General features: G+C 33.1%; 1 protein-coding gene across 2 annotated transcripts in view; it reads right to left on the bottom strand.

Annotated features, from left to right (window-relative positions):
• The window catches only part of LOC115210809 (GLIPR1-like protein 1), a 163,523-nt gene that overhangs the window by 31,795 nt on the left and 109,957 nt on the right, over positions 1 to 21,771 (bottom strand). For both annotated transcript variants that reach the window (XM_029779566.2, XM_029779558.2), the window contains exon 3: positions 13,448 to 13,566. In XM_029779566.2, coding sequence (XP_029635426.1) covers positions 13,448 to 13,566 — 119 coding nt within the window. The remainder of the gene's footprint in view (positions 1 to 13,447; positions 13,567 to 21,771) is intronic.

The following is a 21,771-nucleotide window of genomic DNA, read 5'->3' on the forward strand; positions in this document are numbered from 1 at the left end:
AGCTGCAGTCACAGCTACAGTGGCTCCTGCTCAGAGACAGGTGGTCTCGTATTAATTCCACCTATGTTGACCTCACTGAATCGATCCTCTTCTCGACGTTTATATTGTGGCTGCCCCACCAAGCTCTGAACTCAACCACTATGTTAAATCCTTCACCCCAGTATGCCAACACACTGTAATTCCCCTCCACCCATACTTGTTCTCTGGTAATCATCACGCAGTTGTTCAAGAGGAACAATAATCGTATTGCTTTCACTAATCTGATTCAATATTGAGTGGTCTGGGAGGTCTAAGATATATTCCCTTTTTCAAGATCAAACTATTACCAAAAAATTACAATTTACAATTAGTCATTTTAAGTAAGATTAAATGTATAGCATTACATGTATAGAATATTGGATGTATATATCTGTATAAACATTTATTTTTAGACACCAAATCTTCTGCTAGCAAGATTCGTTGGAAATCCAACGATTTCTACTGGGAATAAAAACCAAGCAACCGATTTGAATAGCTGGAAGTTTACCCATACCATACGGTGCTATCTTTAATACTGATACTTTGGATTATAGCATTTATATCTTTGTTCTATGGGTGTTCTGGCAATTTCCTGCTATATTAATCACACATCATTTCATCCAAACTTGTACCAGTCTCTGACACAATGTTCACATCAAGAACTTATTTACACATTCCTTTTTGTGTTTTCTTTAACAATTTCGCCTCCTTTTTTGAGTTTTCTTCATTTTGATATCTCTCCGGGATAGAATGAGACCCAAGCGAGCCAGTGTTCTTTTAAAGCTATTTTTTTAATCTTAAAAACAGAAAAAAGTTTTTTACGTTTTTGTTTAATTTACATTCATTCTGTTGCTTTTTTGATTCATAGAAACTTCCCATATGCCAATGTACTCCTTTCAAAACGATTTCACTTATCACTAAGAACATCACCGAATTCTCATTCACATTCATTCAGAAAGATAGATATACTTACACTCTTAAGTACTGCAATAATGTTTTCTGCCTTCTAATATTGTGTATCAGACAACCCTAGTCTCAAATAAAAAAGAAAATGTATTCAAATGATTGGCAAATTATCTGCAGGCAATTTGCCATTCGGGGGCTAACAACTAAAACCAAATTCAAAAGAAAAACAACTAATGGTCTTCATTAAGATTTGGTCTTAGGTGTTTGTGTGTGCGGCAGAAAATGTGAGCAGTACACACAGTCGTTATAACTTAAGCTTGGTTGAAATATTTGCTGGTACCACTGAGGGATCCTAGTGCTTTTAATGCAATTCTGGCAATGTTACACACACGTCCGTCCGCCCACAAATTTGAATCATTATGAAAAATATGACAGACTGCTGATAATTGACAACTTGTTGACTCACCCCCCTATAATCAATTTAGAATTTTTGTTCCAAGAACTGAAAGCTGGATGTCATCGGTGGGTGGACATTTTAATTTAGAAACACTCATGCCTCTTGGTTAAAGATATCTGTCGATGATAACTGAAAGCTCCCAAGCGACTCAGTGTCCACAGGTGATTGACATAGAAGACAGGTACCACAAAACACACACACGAAAATATCACTCTTTTCGTCCAAAAATATACCCACAACTTAAATATACCCATAGTGTGACTTGCCCACAAAGTGTGGCTTATCTTCCACTCATATCACTCCTGAACACCCTCATAAATGCACCTCTCAAAAACACATACAGACCTATCACGCATATATATATATATATATATATATATATATATATATACTATAGACACATACATATAATCATACATACACCACATACATCCATAAAGAGAAGGGCCCATCAATACATGTTACAACAACATCCACAACAACAAAACAAAGGCACGCGCAAACTCACAGCAACAATAGAACAATCGCACCAATACCCACTGCAACAATGCAAACATACACCTATTCACCATAACACTATCGCACCACACACAGACACAGACACACACACGCACAAACACACACACACACACACACACACACAAATATATACACACATACATACTTTACACACACACACATATAGATAAAGAGATAGATAGATAAATAGTTATATTTACATGCACACACAAGCATGAATACAAATGTATACACGTTAATATTCACACTGAAAATAATAGGAAAATAAAGAGTGACACTGAAAATATTGTACCCCACCCACACACATATTATATATACTCATGCTCACAATATTATATGGTGAATACATGAAACCGTTATTCGCGAGTTTCTCTGTGTAAGGACGTTTCGTCACACGCCTGCTGTGATGAAACAAAATTGCAACAGACGCGCAACGACATGGCGGAAAAATACTCACATCTCATTGGTTAAAGGAATCTTTGCGGTTATTAATGCGTCAGATGTGATGTGATTCAGCCCCACGCCAAAATCTTACAAGCATTGGTTAAGAGGAAAAAATTCCGAGATTACCATCAGGGACCGATAAGTGAAACTGACTGACAAAATATATAAATATGTTTACAACTTACAATAATGTGAAGAGAGATAAGATAAAATGAGATGAATAACATTAAAGGAGATGAATAGATGCTGTGTAATGGTTGAGTAATACAAACAGTATTGAGATTACGTATGATGTCTGAGAATTACTTGTGGGCAGGGAAACTATGTTTGGGTGTTGAAGTAAAATTATTGAAATGATTAAATATGTAACTAATTAAAAGAACGATTCAGTAATTACTTATGAACATGCATAAATACATAATTAAATGTATAAAGTAACTAGATATATAATTAAGCAAGTAGATAGTTACTTAAATAAATGATTTCGCTAATGATTAGTAATTAATTAACAAATTCCTTGGAATAAGACAGGGTATATATCAAGCCAAAATGCAACTGGAACATACAGTATGATATGATATAATACGCAGATTAAAGGCATCACAAAAGGCCTTGTTGGAGGCCCAACCTTCCGATTTTTTTATAGAGTTTAGGAAAACTGAAGGACCACTGCAATAAGTGTGTGAATCTGTGAGAGGAATATGTCGAATAAAATAATTAATTGATCCTCTATTTTCTTTTAACCCAGAGCTTGGAACTTTTCAGCTGTACCCCTTCGTATGTATGATGAAAACGCAGAGTTTTATCAGAGGATAGTTGATGGCTTAGATGGAACGGACTAATTGCCGTGTCTTAGTTGAATCTTTCATTAATGATTAAAAGTCTGGATGTAAGCGCGTATAGATTTCGATGTTAGGGTGCATGAATATTTGAACCGATTCTGGTTGTGAGTCGAGTATGCCACCAGTAAAAATTAAGTTCAGGATACAGTTTCAGCTGGAATACATATATGGCCAATGCCTTCAAGAGTGGATCTAACAGATTTGAGTATAAAGATGCAAGTGTTAAGAAAAGAGAGCAAAATATGGAATTAAAAGTCTGTGGCACTCTAATACATACTAGTGTATTCATGACCTGATTGTCAGTATGCATATTTGAAATATGAAGACTAAGTTTATTGCAGGATGTAAATTTGTATAAACTGTATACATGTTAGACCATTGTTGTGTTTCGTTATCCAAGTTTTTATTTCGGTTTGTCTGTCTGCCTGTCTATATCTCTCTCTGTCTCCCCCTCTCTCTTTATAATATATATATATATGTATATATTTGTATATACATACATACATACATACATACATACATATATATATATATATATATATATATATACATACACATACACACACATATATATATATATATATATATATATATATATTATATATATAATATATATATATATATATATATATATATATATATATATATGTATGTATGTATATATAAAGAAACAAAGTGACTCAGGGGCAGAACCACTCTCGAGTCAGTCTAACGTTTCTGCTAAATATTGATAAAAATATATACACACTCATATTTTGAATTCTGCTTTTTCTGTTTACATCACCAAACCTATACATACATACATACAAACATGGATATGTATGTATATATATATACAATAATATAAATATTAAAAATAATATATATATACATATGTATATGTACATACATCTATACGTATATATATATATATATATATATATATATATATATATATATATATATATATATATATATATATATATATCAGTAATAATATAGGGTGAAATTAATTAATTTGGAATAATCATTAATTTCACCAAGTAGATTTCGGCATGTAAAAGCCTCATTCGAGGAAAGTTTAAGTAATACTAAGTAATTAAGGGTTTAGCAGCGATTTGCCTCACCACACACCGAATTTAGAAATAGCAGTCAAAGAGTTATAGCTATTCTTTCTACTAAAAGGGAGATCTCAGTAAAACCACGGCACTTGAAAGGCAAACACAGACAGGCAAGAGAGAAAGAAATGACAGCAATCTATCATACAATTTTAAGTCACCTACGGACGTACGTTTCGAAATCAAGTTTTAGGAAAGCATAAGAATTAGATAATTATGTCTTACCCAACTTCTTTTCTCATCAGCGTAGGACACTACAATTATGAATAATTGTATATTAAATTTCGAGATACTAGAAGGCATCATCTCAACTCAGTATCAGAGCGAGCTAAAACCGTTACCAGTATCACCAAATTCAAAGTGTGAATGAAAGTTTGTGTCACCAACCCCTTGTGTTTGCCTTTCAAGTGCCGTGGTTTTACTGAGATCTCCCTTTTAGTAGAAAGAATAGCTATAACTCTTTGACTGCTATTTCTAAATTCGGTGTGTGGTGAGGCAAATCGCTGCTAAACCCTATATATATATATATATATATATATATATATATATATATATATATATATATATATATATATATATATATATATATATATATATATATATATCTATATATATATATTTATGCATATGTGGGCACAAGACGTCACGAAACGTGTACAGCAAAAAGTATGAAGTACGAATTCATGGAATATGAACTATTTTTTCGAGCAATGAAAGACACAAATGGAAAACAAGACAAACAACATAAAGAACGAGCTTTCATCAGTTTTTGGCTGTTTTTCTACTCTCGTATTTCGAGCATTTAACAACAATATATGCTTTCGATAAAACAGTTGCTCCCGCAAAGCAAATTAAATAAAATTTGGGATTTTTGTGGAGGGCTAAAATTGGTAGCACAAACAGAACAGTGAAAACAAACAAGAAGGGCTGCTAAGCCTAAACGAGGTTGTGGTGACGAACGCGCAAATCACGCTTGGACAGGAGGCAGCCATGAACACGTCTTCCTTGTTCAAGCTACAACGGAGAGAAAGAAAGAAACACAAGTTAGGAGAAGAAAGAAAGATGGCCGATGGTCATGTGGTTCCCATGTGACTATCGGCCATCTTTCTCCTGCGTGTATACATATATATATATATATATATATATGTATACACGCACCACGCACACACACATGTATGTATATATACATATACATATACGCACTCACACACATACACACACACTCACACACACACATATATATATACTTACATATATTTACACATATATATGCATATATCTATATCTATCTATCTATCTATCTATATACCTATAAAGATATGTATTTATTTATTTATATCGATATATAAACAAATACACATACATACAGATATATACACATATGTAGGTACGTGTATGTATGTATGTATGTGTATATACATACGCACGCACACACACACACAACCACACACACACACAATATATTTGTACACACGTGTTAAATTATAAGGCATATATATATATATATATATATATACACTATATTTACACATCTGCTTAATTATTACAGTCGAGCAATTATTTTGATAAAGTTGATAGTTAAAAGCGTCACTCGTTTGTTCAGTTAACATTTTTCAAGGGATATTGCCTTTTAAGGAGGTGACAGATTAAATAAAAGAAATCTACCATGGGAATCAATGTTAAACATAATGGTTCTCTTTTCTGGTAAGCAGTTTATACAATCAGCTGGTAAGTTACAAAACCTAATATGGGAACCTTAGGAAGCTGTAAGCCATGTAAACCATACCTCACATATGTATGTATGTATGGTTTGTATGTATATATGATGTATGTATGAATGCATGTAATTATACATGCATGTACATATGAATGCAGTGCGTATATTCCTATGTTTATTTGCAAGTATTCAAGTATTCAAGCTTATAATTTGCTTCGGGCGTCTTTTTAATTCCACCGAAATTTCTCTCACCCCATATATTTTTCTTTGTCTTCCCCGCATCTCTGCAGTTAAGATACCTTTCAACCCTACTTACACAATCCCTTATGCTGTTTATGCTTCTCGCCCTACGTTCGTCTGCCTGTTAGCTGTCTGGTTATCTGTTCATCTTTCTCTTTATTACTCACTGTGTATGTTACCGGTGCTATTTTATCTCTGTATTGCTGTTGTTGTGGCAGATGATGTTACTGCCGTTGCTGCTGTTGTCCCTGCTTCCGCTCCCGCTCCCGCTCCCGCTCCCGCTTCTGTCGTTATAGTCGTTGATTATGAAGATAATGATAACTACAATACTGTTCTCAATCTTCTTTCTCGTCAGGCTTATTTAATAAGCTCATCGCTGAATATTTTCAACAACACTGATCACCCCCACAGATCCTCTCTCATCACCACATTTTTCACATGCTTATTAGCGGACATGCATGGTCGTATATGTATCACAAAATACATAATCCCATTATGTATCCATCCATCCATCCATCCATCCATCCACCCATCCATCCATCCATCCATCCATCCATCCATCCATCCATCCATACGCACATACATACATATATGCTTTCTAAAACGCACACATCTGGGTCTGTCGCAAGTCAACCAACACGTGAAAATGTAACTCTTTTTTCAAAAATTCTTCCTTGATAAAATACCCAATTAACCAATTTCAATATGAAAATTTAGATTAAATTAACACACACACACACAGAGACACACACACAGACACACACACACTCACACACATACACACACACACGCACACACACACACGCACACACTCACACACACACACACACACAACACGCACACACACGCACACACACACACACTCACACACTCACACACACAGATAGATATAAATATATTTTTCATGTGTTTTTAGGTATGTACCCTTATCCCCATATGTACATGAGTACACAGGCACCCAGATATGTACTGTACTAATGATGACAAGTCACCGATATCAAGATTTTTGCATTTGTTTCTACCACATTCCTGAGAAATAAATTCTGTTAATTCCACTCCAAGACACCCTAATTACTTTTAGGCTTGCAGGATAAAACAGTTTCCTTTTCTTTTTTCTACCGAACATAAAATCAATGTATGTGAGACGTGTCAAAACGAAGCGATATATATATATATATATATATATATATATATATATATATATATGTATATATATATGTATATATATATATATATACAGGGTGCAGTAAATAAACTGTCAAGTAGTTTTTTCATTTCGTGCATTGTTTGTTCTTGATTTCGTCGACTACACAGTACAGTAGGGTCAGCTGGGCACCGTCTGTGAGAAAAAAACAGCACCATGACGGAATTCAATCTGGTAGAGATTTGGAAGTGACATGCTGTACTGCTTGGTATTCGCGCCGAAAGCTCCAATATGAACATCTCAGAATGCTTGTGTGTCAGTCTGAGGACAGTGCAATCTGAGGACATATACCGAGAGTGATAAAAAAATCAAACATCCGGTAAACATAATGGTGTTTGAAGTGATGACTAGTGATGGTGGCGTTATACTTACGTTCATCTTCCTACACGACCTCAGATTAAACGCGGAGGCTCACATAAAGTTCTTGGAGGAGGTATTGCTCCCCTGGGTCAAGAAGATGGCCACTGGAAGACTCTATGGCGGGCCACGGGACTCTGCACCATGCCAAACAAGCAGTACCCAGTCATGACTGTCAGACAATTTCTGCGACCACATTATCCCTAACATCTGGCGACCTAACTCCCCAAACAGTAAACTCCTTGATTATTATGTGTGGGGCTTTGTCGAGTGAGAGGCCAACAAAACTTTTTGTAACATCAAAGATGAACTGAAGGCAAGGATTATAGTAGCATTCACCAACTTAAACAAGAAACCGCCCAGAAGAGTTGCAGGAGTTGAAGCCAATGGCGATTTTATTGTGTAAATTTACACTTTAATATTTCAAGATATTTTTACGTAATTTTTGGAAATATATCTGTTAAAATGAGATGTCAGTGTTATTTTCCTTTTTGTGTAATTTAGAAGACAGTTTATTCATCGCACCTTGTGTGTATGTATGTATGTATGTATGTTGTATGTATGTATGTATGTATGTATGTATGTATGTATGTATGTTTGTACGTATGTATGTATGTATGTATGTATGTATGTATGTATGTATGTATGTATGTATGTATGTATGTATGTATGTATATATATATATATATATATATATATATATATATATATATATATATATATATATATATATATATATATATATATACAACTAATGTAAGATAAAATTTGTTTCGAAAAAATGTTTATCAATGGCCAGCACATCAAAAAATACCTTTAAAGGTTAATTTATAAATAACTTACAAAATAAGGGCAAAAGAAAAATTTTAATGCCAAATATGCCGAAAAAAAAGACGCATGAATTATAATGGTTATTGACAATTTTATCTTTTTTTCGGCATATTTGGCATTAGAATTTTTCTTTTGCCCTTATTTTTTAAGTTATATATATATATATATATATGTATATATACATATAAATGTGTCTGTATATATATATATATATATATATATATATATATATATATATATATATGTGTGTGTGTGTGTGTGTGTGTGTCTGTACACCACAGGCACACACTTGCTCAAGCACCATGAAAATTAAAATTCTTTAGTTACCTAAACGTTTTAGTTTTAACTTAGTTATCTATTTCAAAACGCATATATAGGCTTTTTGGGAGTAAAACTAGATGGGTGTACATTAAACTTTTGGTAACACAGCATAAGTATAGAACTTTCGTAATTCCTAGACAAAATTCGATCTGTAATACTGGGAATAAATTGTTCCTAATCATATGGAAAATGCCATCAGTTCACACAAATCCGGCATGATTTACGTATTGTTCTTATCACGAACGGAACAGAAAAATTGAAAGGACAAGGCTGTGTGGTTAAGAAGCTTGCTCTGCAAGCACGTGATTTCAGATTCAGTTCCACTATAGCAGCTCTGGGCTGACCAACGCCTTGCGAGTGAATTTGGTGAATAGAAACTGCGTGGAAACCTGTTGTACACACACACACATACACACACGAGGGGGTGCCGAAAAGTTCCTAGCTTTAAGGACATCGCGAAAGGCCTGGTTGGAGCCTCAACCTTCAGAGTTCTTTTACAAGCCTTAGAAAAACTGAAGGACCGTAGCAATAAATGTGTGAATCTGAGAGAGGAATATGTTGAATAAAATTATAATTAACTGATCGTCCTGGATTTTCTATAACCCAAAGCTAGGGAGTTTTCAGCCCCCGCCTCGTATGTATGTATGTATGTATGTATGTATGTATGTATGTATGTATGTATGTATGTATGTATGTATGTATGTATGCATGCATGTATGTATATAGACGCAGGAGTGGCTGTGTGGTAAGTGGCTTGCTTACCAACGACATGGTTCCGGGTTCAGTCTCAATGTGTGGCATCTTGGACAAGTGTCTTTTACTATAGCTTCGGGCCGACCAGGGCCTTGTGAGTAGATTTGGTAGATGGAAGCTGAAGGAAGACCGTCATATATATATATGTGTGTATACGTTTCTATGTCTGTGTTTTTCCCCTCCAACACCGCTTGACAACCGATGCTGGTGTGTTTACGTCCCTGTAACTTAGTGGTTCGGCAAAAGAGACAGATAGAATAAGTCCTGGGGTCGATTTGCTCGACTAAAGGCTGTGCTCAAGCATGGCCACAGTCAAATGACTGAAGCAAGTAAAAGTATAAAAGAATAAAAAAATATCTATTTATCTATCTATCTATCTATCTATCTATCTATCTATCTATCTATCTATCTATCTATCTATCTATCTATCTATCTAATGTGATTTAGATTCAGTTGAATTAGGCACTTAAATTGAGTCGCCTTGTTAGGACGAACTTATTTGTACACTCCGACAGTATTAGGTGAGTATCAAACTCTACATTGAATTTTTTTCCATCTGATATTCATGCAGTGTATGCAGATGGTAAGAGAATAAATCCGCTCTTGTTTGTTCAAACATGTACTTTACATAAAGATACTTTCCAAAATGTAGATTCCTGGATAGGTGAGTAAAATATAGAGTGAGTAAAATATAGATGAGTAAAAAAAGACTCTTATACATCTTTTAACTCATTTATATTTTACATATACATATATATTTACGTGTGTGTGTGTGTGTGTGTGTGCATGTGTGTGTTGGATCAGCTGACTTTCTGAAACGGAGCTGATGCTATATAAAACTGAATACAGAATATCTAATTAGACACGCAGTGCTCTCCAGCATAATTGCTAAAATTAATTTTGTCTCTTGATTCCAATTTTTAATTCAGAAGTTTATAAAATGTTTTATATACTGAGTAGTTTTCATGACTTTATATAAAAATAATTTTGTACAACGTATTTTCATTTAAAGATGAAATGAACCTTTTCTATTTATTTTATGTATTTTATTTATTTCGGTCTTGGCCAGCTTTTAAAATAATTTTTATATGCTAAAAGGAAAACTTCTTTGTTGTTTTAAAACAGGCTATCGAAAATATATTGCCTTTAATATGCAGCTGTTTTAAGACATTTAGCTGCAGTATGAATCGCAGTATGAATCGCTGGGAAAGTAATTTAGTTGATTTCATAGCACCAAGTTTGAAGCCGTAACTTGAGGCAAAATGTCTGCTTGGTTCTGAGAGCTGACAGACTGAATAAATATTTTAACAACAGATGCAAATATAGGAGGTATTTTCGAAAAAAAAAAAGGCTAAATTATTGTATGCAAGTAATATTTTCGGGAAACTTAAGATGGCGAGTATTTTAGGTGAAGAGATCAACCCCGGGCAAGCTGAGAAAAGGCGTGAATCTTATGATATATTTCTCAAAATATAAAAAACATTTGCTTTGCAAAAAGAAAGAGATACACTAAAAGTTTAAGTACTCCCATGGAGAAAGCGTCCACATTCTTTGCAGTATTACCTCTAGTTGTTTTAAACCAATAAGTCACACTCAAACATTACGCCACAAAACCAGCCCTATACTCACAAAACTCTGTATATATATATATATATATATATATATATAATATATATATATATTATATATATATATAATATGAAGATATAGATGAATACATATATATATATTCGTTTATTCTAAAGAAAATTTATTCTTGGCATCACTTCAACATCCTTCAGGATACTAAAGAACATTACACTTGAAGAACGTGATTCATGGAAAATCCAATGTGACGATAAAGTTTAGGCTTCAAATAAATGTATGCAAGAAACCAAGCAATGTTTCAAATACTGTTGCATTGTTAGTATACTCGATAATACAAGGATGAAACCGAAAACAGAAAGAAAATAGAGATGAAAAGGTAAAAAAATGTTTACCAAAAGAAAAAGTAGACAGATGAGACGTGAGAAAGAAAACGAAATGTTTGTGGTTTTTAAGCTAGGATTATTTAAAGAAAAGTACATGCGAAGAAAACCTGTGGATTGTTAGATTTCTAATCCCAATTTATATTCATTACGCACACATGTACACACAAACATATACTGTGTTCTTAAAACAAATTCTCATATATTATTTACATTAAGTTCCATCCTTACATTTGAACTAAGTTATCGGACAAAAATAAGAAAAAAAAATAATATAAAAAGATCCAAAATTAGGACACAAAGCACGAATGAACAAAAGATGTTTCACCATCGTATTCTTTTGAGCTTTTTGTTCTTCATACTTAGAAATAACATTTATCAAGGGTTTGTATGATATATTTAGATTTCTATTAAACTTTGAAACAAAGACTCGTAGAAAATCATTTGAATATACTTTTTTGTATTAGATTTATTTGAATAGCTTCAATACAGAATAGTCCTACTGTACAAAGGATGCTGCTGGTTGATAGAGATAGATGAGAATTTAAATAAGGAAGGAAATATCTCTAGGAATGCAAGCTGAAGCATGAGAGATACCACCCATGTTGGATGCTTGAAACCTTTTAAGTTATCTTCTTAATTTCTATTAAAACAACAATCTCATGCTGATGTCGTATATGTACTACTTCCTTTCAAATTAGTGGAATGATTCAGGCAAAAGGACTGTAAAACTTCGTTTACTTTATTTACTTTTTGCTTATTAATAGGGAAGTAAGTTTATGCAAAATAAAGATAAAATTATTTTGTTTCTTTGCTAACAAGATGAAATATTGCCTTCAAGAATTTACAAATGTGCATATTCTGATGAACAAAGAGTGTTTTTTTTTATCACGCGGCTGTATAATTTTCTGTTCCCGCAACCTGTTCTGAATTGTTGAAAGAATTTCCTTCCAAGAGACTAATTGCATAATTTGAAGTGAGGAAGGGTAGGTTAAGTTAATTTTCCGTCTTTATTCGCTTTGCTGGAAGATGGTTTGTTTATATTAAAGAGAAGAAATAGAGATATTTCTGTTTAGGGGACTCCAGATGAAACATTAAATTTCAGTAAAAATACACTTAATTGCTGCTCTCATTTCCAAACAACTAAAACTTATAGTGGCATAATTGAAAATATTTTTCATTAATACTCATTTCACTAAATACAAAAATATTTGGACTGAAATGTAAAATGTATCAAATACCTAGAAGAAATTGTAGACCTTAATATAATCTCTTAATTTAGTATATTTTACTTTCTTTTCCAAATGCTTACTGCCTTACTTTCTTATTTGTATTTTCCATACTAAATCTTCATAAAGACAACACGATAAAAATGTTTTATTGATTACTTTAGATCTTGATAATAACACATATTCAAATTAAGTATATAGAGGAACAACTTATATTTATTATGGTATGATTGGTAACATACCATAATAATATGTAATTGGTCGGGTGTTCATTCCTAAATGGGTTTCTTTTTTCTCCTTGAATAGATAAACAAATTTCGTATAACCTATTACGTTGTTAAAAGTTTGAATATTTAATAGATTTAACTATCATAAAATATTTAATAAAGAGATAGGTGTTGTTATATATTCTATTGGATTACAAATAAGAATAGAAACTCTGGCTCTTGACACATGTTTGAATGTAGCAAGAACGACTGTGTTGAAGTAATTAAATTAAGAGTACATCGGTACAAAACAACAAAGTTAAATCGGGACAAACTTACCTTGGCCAATAGAGACACACCAAGAAGGTTGGCTCATTAATTACTTTTCCGTTTCCAAGATTAAGGGTAGGACACTGACGGATACTACAACCAAAAGAGGTGGTATTGTCCCAGAGCATCTGTGAAAGAAATAAAATTAAAAATAGATTGTTGAAGAGTAAAATTTAATTGCTGTATTTTACATTTTGTTTTCACCATGTGTTATTCCTATGTTACTCTTTCATACACTGAGGTGTCTTTGAAGTTGATATATTCATAAAATTTAGTTTTTCCTTGGATGTGATATATCAACGAGTCACAAATTTACATTGCGCTGTTGTATACAGAAATTAATGATGCCTCTAGGATTCTGCAAGTTTTTCCAGTTTTTGGATTGATCTAATTGTTTACATGTGTATTTTAGTTTAGATTTCAACCATAGAAATAAGAATATGTGTGAATTTTGTTCCATATTTAATAATAGAGTATAACATGAAGCAATTATTAATTGTATTCATCAAAACTGTAACAGTTGTGAATAAAGTAGGTCAATAATTTGATCTTTGCATCTAATTATTATTCTTCCTTAGTTTATATGGTGTTAACATGTTGGAATCGATGCATCTCACCTCTGAAATACACCTTATCTTTGAGGGATTTTTTACTATTTGGGCTCATAAATGTATATGTATTTGTGTATATATATATATATATATATATATATATATATAATATATATATATATATATATATATATATATATATAAAGTCGTTCTCGATTATATGTCGGTTTAAAAAAATGATATATGGAAAAATAAAAATCAAGTTAAGTCATGTCCGCCACAAATATTCAAATCGTAAAATCACTAGGAAACCGTTAAAAGCACATAAAAATCATGTTGCTGTTCAATGAATAAGAATAAAAGCATATAAAATCTTATTAAAATGGTACAGTAAATGTTAAGATACACACCATAAAGTAGTGTAGCGTAGTGAAAGAAATCATGAAATCAGCTGTGTTGTCTTATTTATTGATCTTTCGGAACTCACATTGCGTTGTAGTTCCAATATATACCGTTTAGGCGTCGTTGTCCCTTGTGATTCCCGCGATTGTTTTGAATTCAGATTTGTTTACGTCTGTTTATCGGCTAATTTCTCATTCTCATTCATTTGTAACTTTATCTTTTTGCCTCCCCAACCCCATGGCTCCTAAGAAAATTCATAGTGAAAGTGCTAAGCGTCAGGCTATAACGCTGGAAGATAAACTGGCTATGATAAAACGCCATGAAAAAGTGGAAAAGTGGTAGCAATTGCACGATCTTTTGGAATGAATCGGACAATTGTATTGACGATTGTACATTAGAAGGATAAAGTTTTAACACATATCAAATCTAAAGCATCAAGGATGAAGAACACTGTCATCAATAAGAAAAGAGGCAAAATCTTTGAAGAAATGGGAAGTCTTCTTTCTCCATGGATTGTTATGTTGGAGGAGGAGGATTTTACAGATTTATCTGAAAAAGGCAAACAGCCCCCGACAAACAATGATTTGATAGAACTTCACGAACAGCAAAACAAAGAAGAAGAGGTAGTCGAATCTGAGCCACGTCACTTTACAATTCAGAAAATGCAGCAAGCATTTGCATATATCGAAAAAGGTCTTTCTATGTTCGAGGATATGGATCCAAATGCTCAACGCTTTTCCAAGATTATGGGGGATTGTCACGAAGCTTTTGCTCCTTATAATGTAATCTTTGAGGAAAAGAAGACAGTTCAAGGAACTCTCAACCGGTTTTTTATGCGCATCGAACAATAAAAACAGCCAGAGTCAGTTGTTGATGTTGACGATACACAGCCATCTACATCGTGTCTCCTGGAACTAATTAACGACGTAGGGTGAAGTATGCTTGTATATATATATATATATATATATATATATATATATATATATATATACACACACACACACGCACATATATAAATATATGCGCGCGCGTGTGTGTGTATGTGTATGTATATGCATATATATATATTTATTTATTTATTTGCACATACGTCTAACTAGTCGAAAATATATCATCTTGATTACATCACCAACAGTTACAAACTGCCTGACATCATAAAACATTGGGGAAACATTACGTAGGGAATATCTGAGTAATGGAGAAACCTGCCATGGTAGCAATTAAATGATATATATATCTTAAGAAATCTTATATATTTCTCTGAGATGCTATCTATAAAATCACGAAAGTTTATGCAGTATATTTGGTCTATAGACATGTATTCATTTAGATACATAATGTTGGGTCTTGTAACTCATGCTAAACGCTTTGACTATCCCAGTCAATTGAACATTAAACCTCAGTTATCTCACACAATTATCTTGAGTCTTCTTTGTTTAAAGGGTTCCAGTAACGACATATGCTCTCCCCTTACTCTTCAGACAAACGAATTCATAGTAGAAAAATAATACTACGGTATTTGCCTGGAGAGGAATTTTCATATGCGCACATAGTGAGTAAAAGCATACATATACATATCATTAACAGACAAGAATTATTTGCTACGGGCGCCGGAACTACCTGATCATTTGGTTTCCACATACTGCGTCCACTCGGTGCATATCAGCCAAATTTCTCTGCCAACGCTATATAAAATTGACAGCGACTTTCAGGCACTATTGTTGTAAATAGATAGCAGAGTTATTACAAATAGTTATTAGCAACAGAAGCGGTATTAATACCAAAAAGCAATCTTTATATTCACCTCAACGTAGGTGATTTGTAAGAAAGTCGAATACTGTGCTATTGACCTTGAGATGACTTCTCTTAAGGACGCATGGTGCATAAACACACAGACACGCACGCATACACACACACACACACACACACACACACACACACACACACACACACACACACACACACATACACACACACACACAAACACACACACATCGTTGGTAGACGAGAATCGTCTTCTACGGGCGTCGGAACTGCCACATAACGTAATTTCGATGTACTGCGTCTCTACAGTGAGAACTGTTCGCTCGTCACACACCAGCCAAATCTCACTGTCAACGATATGTAGAATCACTGTACATAAATACAAACCTACACACACACACACACACATACACACATGCGCACACACATACATGCATATAAACAATATATACATACACGTACGCAAACACTCACACACATACATACACACACACACACAACACACACACACACACACACACACACACACACACACACACACATATATATATATAATAGAAATATTAAAATTACTAAGTCTCTCTAAAAGTGTGAAGCGGCTGACCTCCCTTGTTCGCAGGTTATAATGGACACAGTTTGTGTGTCAAATAGCTATCTTAAGGCGATGGCCTCATGGAGCTAATCAGCGACAGCTTTTAGTCTTACATCTATAAGACTGCCATATTAATATGGCGATAACAATTAATATATATATATATATTATATATATATATATTATATATATATATTGGGTTGTCCGGAAAGTTCGTGCCGATTTATAGTAGCTTATCTTTCGACTTATTTTAGAACATGGTTGAGTCCATGAAATAGGATTTGACTACACCTCCATTTAGAGCACAGTTTAAGCAATCTTTTCGTGGAAGAAGGTTTATGTTCCTATAACCTGTGTTAATTCTGTAACCCTTTAAATTGGAAGATAAGAAAGTTCATTTTCGGCACTTGATGCTTTGGGAACCAAACAAAAATTGCTGCAGCTCGGCTGTGATGTGTTACCCCACCCTCCATATTCACCAGATATTGCTCCTTCGGATTTCCACCAATTCAGGGCTCTGTAGAATAGTCTTAATGGTAAAAATTTCAATTACTTGAATGACGTAAAAAGATACCTTGATGAATTATTTGCCATGAAACCACCTCAATTCTGGGAAGAGGGTATTTTCAAGTTAAAAGAAAGATGGAGACGCATTGTACAACAAAATGGTTCATATTTGGTTGATTAAAAATGTAATGGCAAATATTTTTTGACATTTTTCTTTCCTTTAAAAATCGGCACGAACTTTCCGGACAACCCAAGACATACATGTATATGTGCATGTATGTGTGCGTCTGTTTGCATGTTTTCTATGAGTATGTCTGAGTAGGGCGGCAAAGAGGCAGACGTATTAGTTGCTATCGCTGATCTCTCTCTCTTTCTTTATGTTATTAATTTAAATTCCTAACTTAGGAGCTGAGAAAAATTATGCATTGTCTCACAAAATGGCGCCTTTCCACACTCGGTTGTTATTTCTTCCATTTCATATGCTCCAGGACGTCTGACTTTAACAAATTGTAACTGATATCCATGGAGTTTTTCAATTATCGTATATTTACAATACTAAACTGAAAATGTACACACGTTCTCGCATTAGTTCAACCTACGAAGAGGAAATATGTAACATATGGTTCTCTTCAAATCACTGTATTTGTTAAACTACTAACATTTACCTAGTTCTGTAAATGATAACAAATACCTATAAGCTATTTTTGGAACTAAAATTGTTCCTGATAATAATAATATTTTTATATTATCACAATATTCCAAGTATAATTACGATGATACAGAAAAATCAAGTTATAGTGTGTTTTTAGAAATGAGGAAGTAGAAATATGTTAAAGTAGAACACTAGTCAATTGCTCTTTCCGCTGAACATACGGATATTTTTCCGTCTTATCTTTACGAATAAGAGTTTATAGTATTATATAGAATTATGTTAAATACTTTGGAGAATCTATCTCCTTACAGATTTCAACTTAAATACCAACACAATATTTTGAGATCATTTGTTAAGTAATCGTGTAAGATATAAAATTATTGTAAGTTATTTGACCATTTTATAATTCCAGCTAAATGATATCCATGAATAGCCTCATTACTACTTTCTATAAATCTATCTTTTCCAATTATATAATTTCACAACAAAATGTCAGCTAAAATAATTCACAGAGTTTTTCCAATTCTGATTTAGAGCTTACATTGGTCGAGCAAGAAACAAGCCTCAGTCAACAACTACCGGGTATATATATTTGCCCATTATTCATTTTATCATTAAAAAAAAGTATTACGTTTTGGTTAATGAGAGTTTACCGGTTGACTGTTACATTTATTGATAATATTTTACATATATTTTCAATTAAAAATGATCAGCCTCTGCTTTCACCATAGCTTTTAATGTTTTCTCAACTGTTTTATCATCTCACTATTTTTTATACCAGTCATTTTTAAATGCTACATTTTGTTCACGTTTTGTTTGATCCACCATTTTTAATTAAGGTAAACAATGAAAAAAAAGAATGTGAAGAACCGTTACACAACAGTTTCAATCATTTTTTTCGAATAAGAACGTTTCAATTTATGTTTGAGTAATGGGTAAATTATCATGTTTAATATTGATTTCAAAACTTTGACACAAGGCCAGCAATTCTGGGAGGAGAGGATGACATCGACCCCAGTGCTTAACTGGTACTTATTTTATCCACCATGAAAGGATGAAAGACAAAGTCGACCTCCGCAGAAATTTAACTCAGATCGTAAAGACGGACAAAATACCGCTAAGCATTTTGCTCAATCTGCTAACGATTCTACCAGCTCGCCGCCTTTGTTGTGTTTAAATATTGGGTAAATGTATACAGGTATACGGGCCACTGCCAGTATATCTTGAAGAATAAAAACTGTCAAATATGACTGAATTGAGCCTACCACCATGTCTATTAGACAGTAATTATAAATGAGATATCATGAGAGAAGTAACATAATATGAGAACTGAAGTGAACTGAAATTGATGAGTTATTGGATTACTCTTTGAACATCGGTTAAAAGAAGCCCTAATGACGGAGAATGGTTACTGTTAGGAAGACTAGTTTTAAATATTATAGAATGCAGTCTTTATCAATACCAGAACTGATGCACATACTTCAGCTGTAATTCTATAATGGATATTTTTTCTGATTTTTAAGATATGGTGTTAGTAAATTACTAACTCTATTTCTTCAGTAAATTTGGGATGTTTCTGCTGTTCTATTTTAAATCTTGCATTAAAAACAAGGAATTCTTTTCGAAATATTTTCTTGTTTCAACATGAATTTGTTATTTTGGAATCCAGTTGATTAACATTCTAACATTTCTTAAATGGCTGCTGGTTCTCATTACCAGAATTACACAAGAATGTTCGCACACATCAAACCCAATAAACTCCAAGTTTTCGCCGTTACAAATATTATACCAAATAGAAAGATCAGATTTCTATTTTTCTAAGCTTTAGAAAACATTTCATTCTCAGGACATGAGCTTTTTCATTTTGAATAAAAATATTATATATGTACAAAAAATAAAGGCTCTCCACTCAGCAGGAAGTGATTTTTCTCAAAGTCATTTGTGGTGCCAGTGAAGTTAATTATATCTTGGAGTTCAACTTGAACAACGGATTTGTCTTTCTTCTGGAGCTTATTTTGAGCTCTCAAAGACACACTGTTAGTTATTATACTGACTTTTGGGGATGATTTGGATTTCTTACTGGCACAAGACTGATGACATGGGATGTCGATAATTAAATTGATATTTTAAAATTATTTATAGCTATTTTTTTCATCACAGAAAAAAGAAAGGCAAATTCAACCCTTCGAAACAAAATACGGCCTTTTGCTCAGTGACTGAGATTCCAGGCGTATGATGTGTTCTATTTACAGATGATCGTGTTTAACAGGTGAGACCACAAGCAATAACATTTATACAAATGGTATAGACACATATGACGCATAATGACCTACACGTGTATGTGAACACTATAGCTATTGTGTTACAATATTTAATCCAAAACGCCCTCAGTGGTGCTAGAGGGACAATACTCAATGATAAATTACTTGAAAAATTTAGCATATTTCAGTCGTTCCACTTCGATGCTTCAATTACAACTCATCGTTAGAACTACAATTATCCTATTATTTCCATTGTACCACCTGAGGATTACATTATTATGAGTATAGTAACATAGTAAAACAGTCTTGCGTTGCAACCGGGTTTAATTATAGAACTCATCGTTTGAAACCATTCACTTATAGGTAGATAGAATTACTGCTTTGTATACTAAAGAACGATGTCTCTGGGATTATATATATAAATATTATTTTTTTTAGGGAATAAAAATTCCGGCATAACAGAGGTTCAAATTATTCTCAATGAAGAACTATATTTTAATTTATATATATATATATATATATATATATATATATATATATATATATATATATATATATATATATATATATATATATATATATATATATATGTATATATATATATATATATATATATATACACACATATACATACATATACATATATATATATAACCAAATGAATAACTGCCGATGAATAATTGTCTGTGTACACAGCCAGAATATCATCTTTGATATTTATCAACCATAAGTGGTGAGCACAGGTTTATCCAACCCTACTTTGTGCATATCTTTTCAAGTACCCGATTCTATCTGAATCCATATATATATTTATATATATCTTGTTTACACGTGGTTGTAGATATTTAAGAAAGAAAAATATGTAAAAACGCACGGGAGATTTGTATGATAAAATTTATGCTAATATTAAGAACATAATGAAACAAAGAGTTGTATTACAACATTATATAATAAACTGGGAGTACCGGTTTCGCCTCTTACTTTTATCAAACCTCCTAGGGCTCAGATTTCAGTGCTGAGAGAATTTGTGTTAAATCATAGGGACGCCATTTTTGTTGTTGACAATAATTTTTGCAGTCAAAGGGATGTAGCTCTTTAATTTTTCTGAAGGTAATTTGATTGCAAAAATTATTGTCAACAACAAAACTGGCGTCCCCATGATTTAACAAAAATTCTCTCTGCACTGAAATCTGAGCCCTTATGATTTTAATATTAGCAAACATTTTATTATACAAACCTCCTGTGCGTTTTTACATATTTTCTTAAATATATATATATATATATATATATATATATATATATATATATATATATATATATATATATATATATATATATATATATATATGTGTGTGTGTGTGTGTGTGTGTGTGTGTGTGGAGGCGCAATGGCCTAGTGGTTAGGGCAGCGGACTCGCGGTCATAGGATCGCGGTTTCGATTCCCAGACCGGGCGTTGTGAATGTTTATTGAGCGAAAAGCTCCACGAGGCTCCGGCAGGGGATGGTGGTGATCGCTGCTGTACTCTTTCACCACAACTTTCTCTCACTCTTACTTCCTGTTTCTGTTGTACCTGTATTTCAAAGGGCCGGCCTTGTCACTCTCT

The sequence above is a fragment of the Octopus sinensis genome, linkage group LG1, assembly GCF_006345805.1.
Source record: "Octopus sinensis linkage group LG1, ASM634580v1, whole genome shotgun sequence".
Taxonomy (NCBI): Eukaryota; Metazoa; Mollusca; class Cephalopoda; order Octopoda; family Octopodidae; genus Octopus; species Octopus sinensis.